Source organism: Xiphias gladius, chromosome 23, assembly GCF_016859285.1.
Source record: "Xiphias gladius isolate SHS-SW01 ecotype Sanya breed wild chromosome 23, ASM1685928v1, whole genome shotgun sequence".
Classification (NCBI taxonomy): domain Eukaryota; kingdom Metazoa; phylum Chordata; class Actinopteri; order Istiophoriformes; family Xiphiidae; genus Xiphias; species Xiphias gladius.
Genome location: NC_053422.1, coordinates 14,568,332 through 14,581,367, shown reverse-complemented (window position 1 = coordinate 14,581,367; position 13,036 = coordinate 14,568,332). Strand labels below are relative to the sequence as shown.

General features: G+C 41.6%; 1 protein-coding gene across 1 annotated transcript; it reads left to right on the top strand.

Annotated features, from left to right (window-relative positions):
- The first annotated feature begins 6,246 nt into the window (after positions 1-6,246).
- LOC120785728 (neuronal acetylcholine receptor subunit non-alpha-3-like) lies at positions 6,247-12,324 on the top strand. The gene is made up of 6 exons (XM_040120601.1): positions 6,247-6,319; positions 7,873-8,024; positions 10,202-10,246; positions 10,581-10,690; positions 11,138-12,047; positions 12,160-12,324. The coding sequence occupies exons 1-6, from the start codon at positions 6,247-6,249 to the stop codon at positions 12,322-12,324; spliced, it is 1,455 nt and encodes a 484-aa protein (XP_039976535.1).
- The last annotated feature ends 712 nt before the right edge of the window (positions 12,325-13,036 follow it).

Below are 13,036 nucleotides of genomic sequence, written 5' to 3'. Positions count from 1 at the left end.
TCACAGAATTACAAAACAAAAAACAAATTTGCTTGTGACATTTTCCTATTGGTTTTTCTGAGATGAAATTCTAACTGAGCCTATATATAAGGGTCTGTGCCTATCTAAATGCTGTCATGCTTCAAATAAGACTAAACTCTATTATGAAAAACAATAAGGAGCTTCAAACACACACACACACACACACGTGTGTGCATGAAGCATGACAGCATTTAGATAGGCGCGGACCCTGAGGACATACGGTACATTATGATGCATAGGGTGCTCTACAGGCAGTGGATCGGCACCTTGGGCAGCAACAGCAGCTGCCGGCCCTGCCACTGTCTTTTCAGCAGCACGGCCGGCAGCTGGAACACAGAACCGAGCAGGACCCCGAAATCCCACATCACCTGTGAGCGCTGTGCCACAACTGCTTTTGGATTATATAGGTAGAAGGGAGTCAGTCTACTGCACAGCAGGAACGTCTGCAATTCACAGCCTTCTACCGCAGGTTCTAAGACAATGTTGGGTCACGATGAAAAGCAGTTGGACTACTTTCTGGGGCCAGAACAACCGTTTCTATTGCATTTGCTGTTAATGTGGACAGCACATTACAATGTAGTCTAATTCAGCGATTCGTTTGCTCATAACGCAATGAGGATGTAAATACAGTATTGAATCTTCTGCCAAGAGCTCAGCGTAGTCAAAACTTTTCTGATGCCACTGCAGCAGCCTCATGTGAATGTGACACACCGCATACGTGGATGCGTGACAGAAGGTGCCTCATTATTTATCTGTCTTGTCCAGAGGCTGCTCAAGGTTACACAACACTTCTGTGATTCTAGCTGAGAAATGGAGACTGATTTCTCCTGGGAGAGCATCCACCGTGGACTCTTCATGGGCAATGACACAGGGAGATGAAACGCACACCCAGCCCAACCACATCACTGGATCACTCATACATACATGTATACGCCCATATACAAAGCGCTGTGCACATACGAACAGACACGCACACAAATACACAGCATGTGCAGGTGGATAAAGTGAACACAGTTGAAAATATGCAAATGCAGATTTACATACATACATATTGGCACAGTCACAATATAAGTGCACATCACAGAAGCACATGGACTCACACAGACACAAACGCATACACATACATAGTGAGGCTCACACATACATGCACAAATGCAGACGAGACACACACACACACACACACACACACACAAACACACGGAGCCCAGCTGACTCACATCCGATGACAACATCTTTGGTGTGCCAGAGTTCATTCACTCTCTGCCAACTGCCTGTGGACTGAAGGGTTCTGGCCGACAGAAACACACACACACACACACACACACACACACACACACACACACACACTGGGAGTTCACAGTATATGTAAATCATTTTTTGAATCGCAGTGAAAAAATGTGAATATATATAGCCTAGTGAAGCTGAAAATGACATGATAAATGTAATCCTATCAATTATGCCTCCCAAAAGGTTCATTCAAACTATATACATACATTAAAAGCCAGAGGGAACACTTGAGTTACATAACTTAGCACTGAGAGCTGTCAGGGGTCTTGATTGCTGCCCGGGATACTGACACGTTGATTTAAAAAATATTTGGCAATTGTAAGACCAATCAAGTAAATCAAGCTGACATTTGCTTTTAATCCTCATGTGCATGTTATAATCTAAGCAGTTTTTTTTATGCTTCCTTATAGTTTTATAAGGCACCACTTGTTGAAAAGCTGATATAACCTCATGATGATGATGAGTAGCTGCACTAAATTTGATGGCCTGCAATTGGCAGTGGCGGAGTGTGCGCGCAGCGTGGGGCGGATGCAGGGCCGTACTAAATTATATGTGGCAAAAATATAGACAGTATTTTATATACACACACAAACTCTTGCACGTTCATCTTGCAGTAAAATATTAGCCACCAATACTTTTCCACTGCATAACCCCCTGCTTGTACCTCTTTGAAGATCCGGAGGGGGGCCTGACCCTTCAGAGTGATAGAGTGTTATTGGATGGAAAACCTGAAGTTGTACTGAAAGGTGTAGTTGCAACCAGGTTTTTAAAGATGTTGAAAGATCTTTGCGATGACATTTAAACACTACTACTAAAGTAGCAAGTAGCCACTGCTATATTAGCCTACTACATCATAGCCACTAATATACACTGCATACACTATATATAGTTATCAGTTACATACTTTAATGGTTTTTCAGGATAGATGTGCCTTTTGGCCACTGTAATGCTAAAAGAGTGCAATGCTGCATGATTATTGTTTTCAGAATATTTGTCAAAGCAAGATATGATATTAAAAAATGTAATATAATATAATATTTAAAATAATATAGTTAAATGATCCAATCTTTTTATTTCTTCATGTCCCAGTTTGTGTTCACCACAGACAGGCTGTGGTGTCTCTTTGATAGGTAGACATAACAATTTTTAAAAGAAAATTCCAAAACAGTTTTGCTGTTATGAAAAAAAGGCTTTCACTAAAAATGTTGTATTTCTTTTTTTGTGACTGGAAATCGTGGTCCAGTCCGACAGTCCAGTGTTCGTAAGGTAGGAATACACTTTTGTGAGTGTGTTTGAAAGCTGCAGGTGATTATTGCTCCTTAGCCATTCCTGCTTTATCTGACGGAGTATTGTGACACTGCCCTGCAGGCTTGAGTTTCAGACAGCCAGGGGCCTTTTTTTCTTATCACGTCAGTCAGACAAAAACAAAAGGAAAATCAGTGATAGCCATCTAGATGAAGTGTCATGTTACAGGTTTTGACCTATGACCCTGGAAGTCCTCCATCCACCTTTTCATTTCATTTCTTTACTTTTCTTTTCTTTTCTTTTCTCTTTCTCTTTTCAATTTCTTCTCTCTGACGGAAGTTTTGACAAAACTTCCAATGACATTTTTCCTCTGAAGTGATCAGAAGCTTTCCATCAATTTTTGCTCCGCAGTTCTTTGGTACTTTAGATGATTTAAAAAAAATCAAATAACTGAACCCTTGCATTATTGATGAGTGGGGATTTTTGTATCAGAACATTTGAAAGTTTGACTGATTTTGAAAAACATTTCATCCTCTAAAAGCTACTTTGGGTGCCATTGATATCAAAAAGCTTACAAGCTTATCAGGTTTCCATTTAAAGTGCTGGTGGTAGCTTTACTGGGCTAATAGTATTAGCATGTGTGAGACCACTGACATTTTATTTTCCTCTGAAGCTTGCGTGAGATTTGATTTCCTTTGCTGTATCCCCTTCTTGCCTTTATCAGATTTTCTAAAAATTTCCTTACAATAACAAACAGATTAAGATTAAACCCACAAGCCTGTGGAGACTGGGCTGTTTCCTTTTATTTATTAAATATTTCTGCACCAAGTCAGATTATGCAGACTTTAATTATGAGCTCAACAACAGCTGAGAAAACAAAAACAACCCCAAACAGAGGAAAGATGAGAAAACACACAAAAACAAGCTTTAACATTTGGTAAACACACACACACACAGAAAATCTATTCTCCTTCCACTTTGTGGCTCCTATCCCTCTCTCACTTCCTCCCTCTCACACACATACATTAAGTAACACTATGGACATGCACACACACTGTGCAGCAGCCCACAGTCGTCTGCGAAGGGAGCGGCAGGTTTCCAGCCCATGAGAATTTATGTTTCCAAATGATTAGAGTCGAGGTGGCTGGGACGATCTCGGAGGCAGCAGCTGCCCGCCCCACGGCTCCAAGTGGAGCAGAAAATCAGGATAATTTCATTGTGATAATCAGCCTCCTGTTATCCCTGTCACTCCAACCCATGGCGGAGGAGGAGACAAGGGGAGCACAAGGCAGAGGGAGGAAGGAATGAAAATACAAAAGAGAAAATGCGTGGTTCATGCCTGGTTAATTGCTGAATATATGCATGTGTGTCTGAGTGTCTGTCGGTGACTCTGTGTGTTCCACGCTCTTCTTACTTAGGGACATTTTTGACATTTTTCAGAGTCTTTTTTTCCCTGCTCTGAGCACCATAAACAAAATGCAATTGACCTCCGTTGTGTTGCGGTTGCAGCACAACGTTCAGAGGCTGACCTTTCAACACCATCTACATCTCTGAATAACTGTGCGCATAGAGTCTCTTAATCAGCCTTTGGCCCTCAAACTTTGGACTAATTTTCTCACACTATAAGATCTCCATGCTCAGTACTTGTGATTAAAAATTGCTTATTTGTGATTTGGGTGTACTGACTCTGAATGAATATACATTGTACAGTGAATATACATTATATGGCAAAATGTAAATGGACAGCTCTGTCCACATGGCAACAGTCTGATAAAGACCTTTTCCTTTTTCCTGGCTGAGTGGGAGGAAATCTCTGTTGGCAAGCTCCAAAACCTTGTTGAAAGCCCTCCTAGATGAGCTGAGGCTGTTAACGCAACATACTGATTCCTTACGCTTTGGAATGACTGATATGGATGTAATATTCAGGTGTCCAAATACCGTTGTCCTTTTAGAGTGTACCTACACTGCAAGTTAAACCCTGGGCGAAGAGGACAGGTTTTCATTCCAAAGACCACATCTGTATTGCCATCAAGGCACTAACCCTAATACTCCCTGTCATCAACAGTTACATAAACATAAACATAAACCTGGAAAAACATTCTGACTATCAAAGGTGTTCCACATCCCAAACTTGATGCACAGCCAAACTGTGAAACGGGTTTATATCTACCAAGAGCTTATTTCCCACCTCAACTAAGCCTTTTTCACACCCTCTGAGAAGTCAGCTGGTAGCACAGTACAGATTTTGCAGTTGTGTTGTTGTTTCCAGCTGCTGTACACCACCTCTACCACCACCATCAGTGTATGTTTATTTGGAGAGATATTAATGAGTTGATGTTGCTCTAAGCTCTCTATTTCTCATTCTTATTCCATTCTTCTCCTTCTTCCCATCTCTCTGTTTTTGTGTGAGTAAGACCTTTCCTTTCCTTTCCCTGACTTGCCTTTCCTTTTTTTTTCTTTCCTTTTCCATCTTTCTTGTGAGAGCTCTAATAAAACTCCCAGTGGCTTTTGTAGATAAAAAAACATGATCGAAGTATTAAATAATTGATGATTAATAATCATTTCTATCTTCCCTCTGTGATGCAGCAGTTGGTCAATCAACCTGCGGCTACTTACACATGGTGTTTTTGTTCCAGTGCTCAATATCCATTCTGCCTCCTTAATTCAATATTCAGACTTTTCTCTGATTGGTATCATGGAGAATTTGCTTTTGAAAAAGTATTTTTGACAAAAACGCTTTATATTTTGATTGGTAAATGAATACACTTACGCCATAAACCTGACACGGTAAGACACTTGAACACAATCGCGAGCTCCAGTTGGGATACTACAGTGATTTTCCATGACATTCCTGCTCTGTAATCTCCAAATAACAGGTTAAAGTGAAGCCTTGCACCATTAGATAGTTGGGCTACCAACATAAATACCAATGTGCTGTCAACCAATCTCTAATAGAGTGATGTCCATGCTGAGTGTTCCTATTAGCGCTCTCCAGTGGACGAGCAGCGACAGTGACACGCACAGTGGGATACACGGCTGACCTGTCCCTCTCTTACTCTGCATATGTCGCATAACATCCAGCCTTTGCCAGACGCCACTGTAATTACGACACATCCCAATTGTATTTTGCTGATTTTACAAATGTAAAAATTGGTTTTCTCTAGAACTTTGGTAAAAATGTGCAAATGCTGTAGATATTTCAAATGACAAGGTCACGACTTAAAGTGTCTTCTCGTAATATCATACCGGTGTTTTTTTATTTACGTTCTAGTCGGTAACAAAACTCTTTACTGAGCAGAGACAAGAATGAAACTTGCTTTATGGTTCAGAGTGGTTTTTCAACTCCACGCCTCTGCCCCACCCCGGCATCCTTCCTTCCCCTCCCTCCTCCTCCTCCTCTTCCTCCTCCTCCTCCAGAGAGCCGCCCGGCTGACCGCCGCTCCCCGTGACGTCCCGACCGGAGTCACAGTGCAGGCTCCGGACACCGGCCACATGCGCCCTCCCAGCGGGTCCCTGCCCTCTGTTCAACGGCGGCGGCGGAGGGCTCCTTTTCCGCGTGGCATTGTGCTCTGCTAATGGGAACCTCGGCGTCTCTGCCATTTCGGTGCGTGTGCAGCGGTCCTCTCCGGCTCAGCGGCCGATAGTGACGGGAGGCTCCAGGAGCGCCCAGCCCCGGACCAGGACACCGTCATCATGAAGTTGGCGGTCCTCCTCCTCCTCCTCCTCCCGTGGGTGTCCTACCCGCTGTCCCTCGCCAACATCGCCGGTAAGGAAACTCAATATATGTATCTTTTCTCAATATATCTGAGTATACTTATCCAATACAGTTTCGCTTCTTTTGAGAAAACAAAGCGACAGGATCACATCAGACGGACCATGTGGTGCAACGTGCATGTCTGATACAGATTTAAGTCAACTCATCCAAATCAACCTCTGATGACCTCTTCAAACAAAAAGTACCACCTGCTCATTTATTGCTTGTCCAAAAAGTAGGCTGTTGTTCTTACCTTGCAGCAGTGTTTTACTGCATTAGTGTTTACTTTCCACATGTCTCCGTTCAAGTCTGCTATTCTCATTTTGCTCCATAAAAAAAGGAGGATTGGGCTATTTGCTATTTAACTCTTTTTTTTTTTCTGGCTATGTAATTAAATGACAAGAATGAAATAGAAATACCCAATCTGGATCTAACAAATGTAATCAGATTTATGGGATCAGCTATTTCAACACACTTCACTGCACCCCTGCATCAACCAGATGAGATTTGAATCAGCCTCAGTAAGTCTTCCAGTATATAAGTCCAACAGTAATGTGTTGTGGCCCAACTCTGTTTCTGTTGAAGTCGACTAGTCGTCAGACAAACGGGAACACAGGTGTCGGATGTCTCTGTCCAGCTCTCTGCCCCCCTCACCGAGTCCTTGAAAGCACAGACAGAGGTGACCCGATGGGACTGAAATGCCCATTAACGTTGGCTTGGTGGATACTTTACATTTATTCACCAGTGAGTGATTGAACACTCTTCCTTCCTCTCCCTCGCCACACACATTAGCTCTTGAACTTCACGTCCCCTGTTTCTGACATTATGGCTGTCTCTTGTCAATATTATTGTCTCTGTGCCTTCAGAGACCTCATATCGCCTCAGGCTGACTGATGTGCTGACTGCCCGGCTTCTGGACACAGTTATATTATCGCTGCCCCTCCCCCTTCATTTGTGACAGCAGAGCAGTATCGGGCTTCGCTCATTCTCTCTTGTAGTCCAATATATATATATATAATCCAAAATACCTGCCTCTATACACAACTGGAGGACTGAAGCACTAACATCTGTGATTTGCCAGGGAGAGGGCATATACTGTATAGTCTCCGTTTAAGGGCCATACTGAGTGCAACAATTTCACTATGACAATGCTCTAACAATAATTCGCTATTAATGTATGTTACTGGTGCTGCACTACGTTGTAACCATCTTTGTAAGAAAGCAGTGTGAATGTTCAAATTGAAGTACACTTTAGTGTCTCACTGATGCTTCTGCCAAAACAACCCCACGGTTACTCTTCAGCTGTGCCTTTCAAAAAGTAGCCGAGTGCGAAATTCTCCAAAGATCAACTTAAGCAACAGTAGCATCACTAACCTTTTAAATGTACCATGAATATAGTCACCTAAATTAATTATCAAGTAATTCATTACTTTTAGTTCTTTATTTTCACCACTCTGAAATGGCAGCAGTAGGGTGTTACTGGTGGAAGACGGACATAGTTGCAATAGCACAAAGCACTGTAACAATGAATGGTCGTTAATCCACGCTCCACCTTCTTATCCCAGGTCCAAGTGAGTTTGTGTCCTTGGCAGAGATGGAGGACGCCCTCCTTAAGAACCTTTTCCAAGGCTACCAGCGCTGGGTCAGACCAATCCAGCGTGCCAACGACACTGTTAAAGTACGCTTTGGGCTCAAAATCTCCCAGCTGGTTGATGTGGTGAGGATGAACGCACAAACACACACAAAAACATATCTACGCACTTCTGTTTTCATTAAGATATTCATTGTCTTCATTCATTTCCAACCCCTTATTCCAATAGTACCTGTACAACTAAGCCATAACCCTTACCTTGACCTAAACCAAGACCTAACAGGGTCTCCAAAACCACTGGCCCCGCGAGTGGTTCCATCATTACAAGCATACAGTACATTGAGTTTTACACAAAACCCTCAAACTGCACAATTTTTAATTTTTAATTTAAGGTGCTGTCAGAAATGACTTGCTAGTGCACCAGATCTGCAAATAGCCCCCAACAAATGAACAATTTAGTCCTGCCTAACATTTACTAGTCACTGCTGGGCTCAGCTGTTTTAGGAAATCAGTTAGCCTTTTAAAATGGAATATACTGTTATTTAAAACATGATGATATTATATATATGTATATATTCGTGACCTATTTTTTAAGGATTTACGCCTTCATTAGGAATCAGTGGGCTTGGGACTGAGAGCCATAGACGTAGTGGTGAAGTCGGATTGTTAGTTTTGGTCTTTTTTATGGGATTTGTTGACTTGGAGAAAAATATAGAATATTGCCAGCCTTATCCTTTAACTGCAAAAACCAAAGGCAAGTCTGAACTTGCCTCAACAAGAACAAATTATCTTTCTGAACCGAGAACAAAAGTTAGGTGGGGTTGGTTCATGCTTTGTTATTGTTCTTTCAGCAGTGTAACTGTCCATGGTGCCGAAACCAAACAGCTGCGGCGTCACAGCGAGGAGCTTTCCATGGTACTGAAATAGACCTGGAAAACTCTTCATATCTACATCCACACAGTCACCCTCTCTCTGGGATGTTCCTTTAATATTTCAGAAGCTTGCTGTGATAGGTTGAGATGGTTTAGGTGTTCAAGAGGAGAAAAAGGAGAATGCTAATGGAGGAACCACTCTTCTTGGCTTGAAATATTCATCTCGCCCGGTTTAGATTTAACACTTCATCTTTCCACCCGACGCATGTGCCGGTGCAAGGATGAAGAAGATGAATTAAACAATGCCCCTTTGTGCTTCTGCAGAGAAGAAAGATTTAAGTTGGTGATCTGTTGGATTTTGGTACAGAGAGAGGGCAATAGAGCTAACCAGAGATATGGCAGCTCGCCTACATTGTCCCACGGGTCTTTCTGGGCTGCTGCATGTCTCTGTATTAGATTATGGTTCACCTCTGCTTTGTGTGATGACCAAAATATCCAACTCACTCTGACAGTCGCGGACGGGTCTGGATACATTGAGCAGCTACACCTTTGAATATGTCTCTCTCTTTCACTTTTGCCTGGTTCATCTCTCTCCAGTCTTTTCTTCTCGGTCTCAGGTCTACATCTCAAACTCTGGTGATGTGGAAACAAGACTGTGTTTACCACTCTCCATCTGTCTATCCCTGTTATTCCTGTCTTACTCTATTTAAGTCTTGCTGTATTTATATTGCTTCAGCTTGGTCCACTGCACCCACCTCCGGTTTTATATTTTCTTTTTCTTGTTTGCTAAGGAAGTGGCAGAGACAGGTAAATGAGATTCTGTCTGATTTCATGGAAAAGGAAAGGATGATTTAGTTTACTTCCAACCAAGCTTCTCATCTAGTCCACAAATCCCATCTGATGCTTTGATGGAACGTCCAGATCAGAAATGGCACGTGCTGTAAACAAGTTACATCGCATACAGCCCTAAAAATGCAGGAGATCTTTATCTTTTGTTCTTTTTGTCAGTACAGATTAATGTATTCATTTAAACGTAAATGATCATTTTAATTTAGATAATCTTGGGCTACTGATGTTTGCATGTTTACTATCTATATCAATGTAAATCTAAAGTGGGAGATGTCAGAGATTAGAAAATAAAGAAAAAACCATTAGGTAACAGTGACAAATATTACTGAAGTTTTTACAGCATTCGAAAATAGAAATGACTTATATTTACTTTTTAATTATTGTGGTCCATTAAGTTAAAGACTTGTCAGTCAGTTTCGGACTGATGGCAGGTTTCAGCCCCTTGTTGTGAATTTTAGATAAGTTAAAACCCTTCTGCATTTTGATCATTATTTGGGCCATTAACCTGGACACATTTATCTTTTATTTTTTCTCCCCCTTTTTAAACATGACTTTTTGTCTGTTGTCTTTTTCTGTATTTAGGATGAGAAGAACCAGCTCATGACAACTAATGTTTGGCTTTGTCAGGTAAGCAAGCAGCAAGAACAAATTGAGTCTACATGGTTACAAGAAATCTTATCACTTGAATCGAAAGGTCAATAAGAAGACACAAGGTAATATTTGTTCATCAAAGCAAAAAAAGTGCATTTTTTTCTACATTATCTAGTAACATTATTATTTAATGCCAGATTAGATAAAGACAGGTCTTGGACAATATAAAAAGAATAACACTGGGAAAAGTGCAGTGGCAAGATGAATAATCCGTTTTCATCCCAATAAATTCATACTAAAAATTAGTATTTCTACATATTTTATATAGGTACAATGATACAGCACCCTGTGTCCTGTGTCTATTTACCAGGAGTGGATCGATTATAAGCTGCGATGGAATCCAGAGAAATACGGAGGAATCACCTCCATCAGAGTTCCCTCTGAAAATATCTGGCTCCCAGACATCGTCCTCTATGAGAAGTAAGACCGCTCTGAGTTCAATTTCAAATGATTTAAATGTTAATGAACAACATTTGATATCTGGGGAAGTATTAATTATCTTAACAGAGGGAAAAATACATTGTTTGTATGTTGATTTTTAATTCATATTTAATTTTCAAATTGTAACCAAAATCTACATGTTTGTAACAACTATAATAGTGTCGTGTTATACTGAGCTATGATTAGAAGTGCTACTCTTGTCCACTCTTATTAACTTTCTTTAAAAAAAAAAAATTGTTAGTTATTGTTGATATTAATATTAAAAGAAGAAGAAATGTATATACCACCTTTCTTAAATGTCAGAGAGTGCTTTTTTACAAAACATCGACATGACCAATATGAATACAATAAAATAATACAGATACAGAGATTCTGTAAATGTGATTCTGATGAGAAAGACTTGACTTTTGCTCCGTGTCTCTTCAGTGCTGATGGGCGGTTTGAGGGCTCTCTGATGACCAAAGCCATTGTCAAGTTCAACGGTACCATCACCTGGACGCCTCCTGCAAGTTACAAATCTGCCTGCACCATGGATGTCACCTTCTTCCCTTTCGACCGCCAGAACTGCTCCATGAAGTTTGGATCCTGGACCTATGATGGCAACATGGTGGACCTGGTTCTGATGGACAACCAGGTAGATCGGAAGGACTTCTTCGATAACGGGGAGTGGGAGATCCTAAGTGCCACTGGTGCTAGAGGGAACCGGAAGGACGGCTTGTACTCATACCCCTTCATTACGTATTCCTTTATTCTGAAGAGGCTACCGCTGTTCTACACACTCTTCCTCATCATCCCGTGTTTGGGTTTGTCCTTTCTCACTGTCTTGGTGTTTTACCTTCCCTCAGATGAAGGAGAGAAGCTCTCACTTTCTACCTCTGTCCTTGTGTCGCTCACTGTGTTCCTCCTGGTCATAGAGGAGATCATCCCTTCTTCCTCCAAGGTGATCCCGCTCATTGGAGAGTACCTGCTCTTCATCATGATCTTTGTCACCCTGTCAATCATCGTCACCGTCTTTGTCATCAACGTCCACCACCGCTCCTCAGCCACCTACCACCCCATGTCGCCGTGGGTTCGTAATCTCTTCCTCCAGAAACTGCCGCGGTTGCTCTGCATGCGTGGCCACATTGACCGCTACCACTATCCAGAGCTGGCTCCTGAAAGCCCAGAGCTGAAACCACGCTCTGGTAGTCGGAGAGGAGGGCAGAGGAGCGGAGCCCATGGACAGGCGACTTCTGAAGGGAAGGAGGACGAAGCCTGGGCAACCATGTTGGAGAAGGCCATCTATTCAGTGCGGTACATCAGCAGACACATCCGCAAAGAGCACTTCATCCGCGAGGTGTGTATAATATTAATGAAGAAAGAATTAAATAAACATCAGAGTAGCTCTTAGGGGATTAATGTTTCTGTGAGCTGCATACATACCGTCTCTCATTTCCTCTTTTTCCCAGGTGGTACAAGACTGGAAGTTTGTGGCCCAGGTGTTAGACAGGATCTTCTTGTGGGCTTTCCTCACCGTCTCAGTACTGGGCACCATCCTCATCTTCACTCCAGCTCTGCAGATGTTCTTGAAAGTCCCTCCTCCGACTGCAAGTGAGGATCCAACTTCAAACTAGTGGCAATAACACACCCCTTTCATGGGCAACTGATGATCCACCTTCAAGAATCATTCAAGCATTTGTTACCCCTGAGCAAGAAGAAGCCACTACAGGTGCTCTTCAAAGGTGAACTTTGGCTCTTTGATTTTTGGTTAGCTTTCTTCTCTAGATACACTGTGTATAATGTTATGTATGTCATTAAATCAGTATGTGTATAGTTTTATTTAATTTTATTATACTGGCATATTGGCTTTACGTAACATGCAGCTATTAGTACACTAGATTACACATGCTGGTCATGTTAGAAATATTTTCGGCTAAAATGCAATAAAACTGGATAAAAGGCGTAAGGAGGAGCAACACAAGCCCAACCAACGTCAGTCAGCATAAAGGTTAACAATAAAAAATACACTACAACGTTTATCATTGGCTGGATTTATGTACTCAGCTGACTTCTTCATTATTGTTTTTTGTTTCTACTTGACATTGCCTTTGATTTCGGTGCATGTGGTGGATTTGTTTTCTTGAATTGTGTATTTTTTCACCTGGCTGCGAAATATGTCTCCTGTTTGGGATAGAACAGTTTAAAAAACATTTAAAAACAACCGTCTAAACTTTAGGTTTTTTTTTATGCTATTACTTACAATATTTTTACGTCATACATAACTATTCTGTCACAATAATAGGTTTATCACATACCTGAAGCACAAAATACCTCTTACTGTAACTG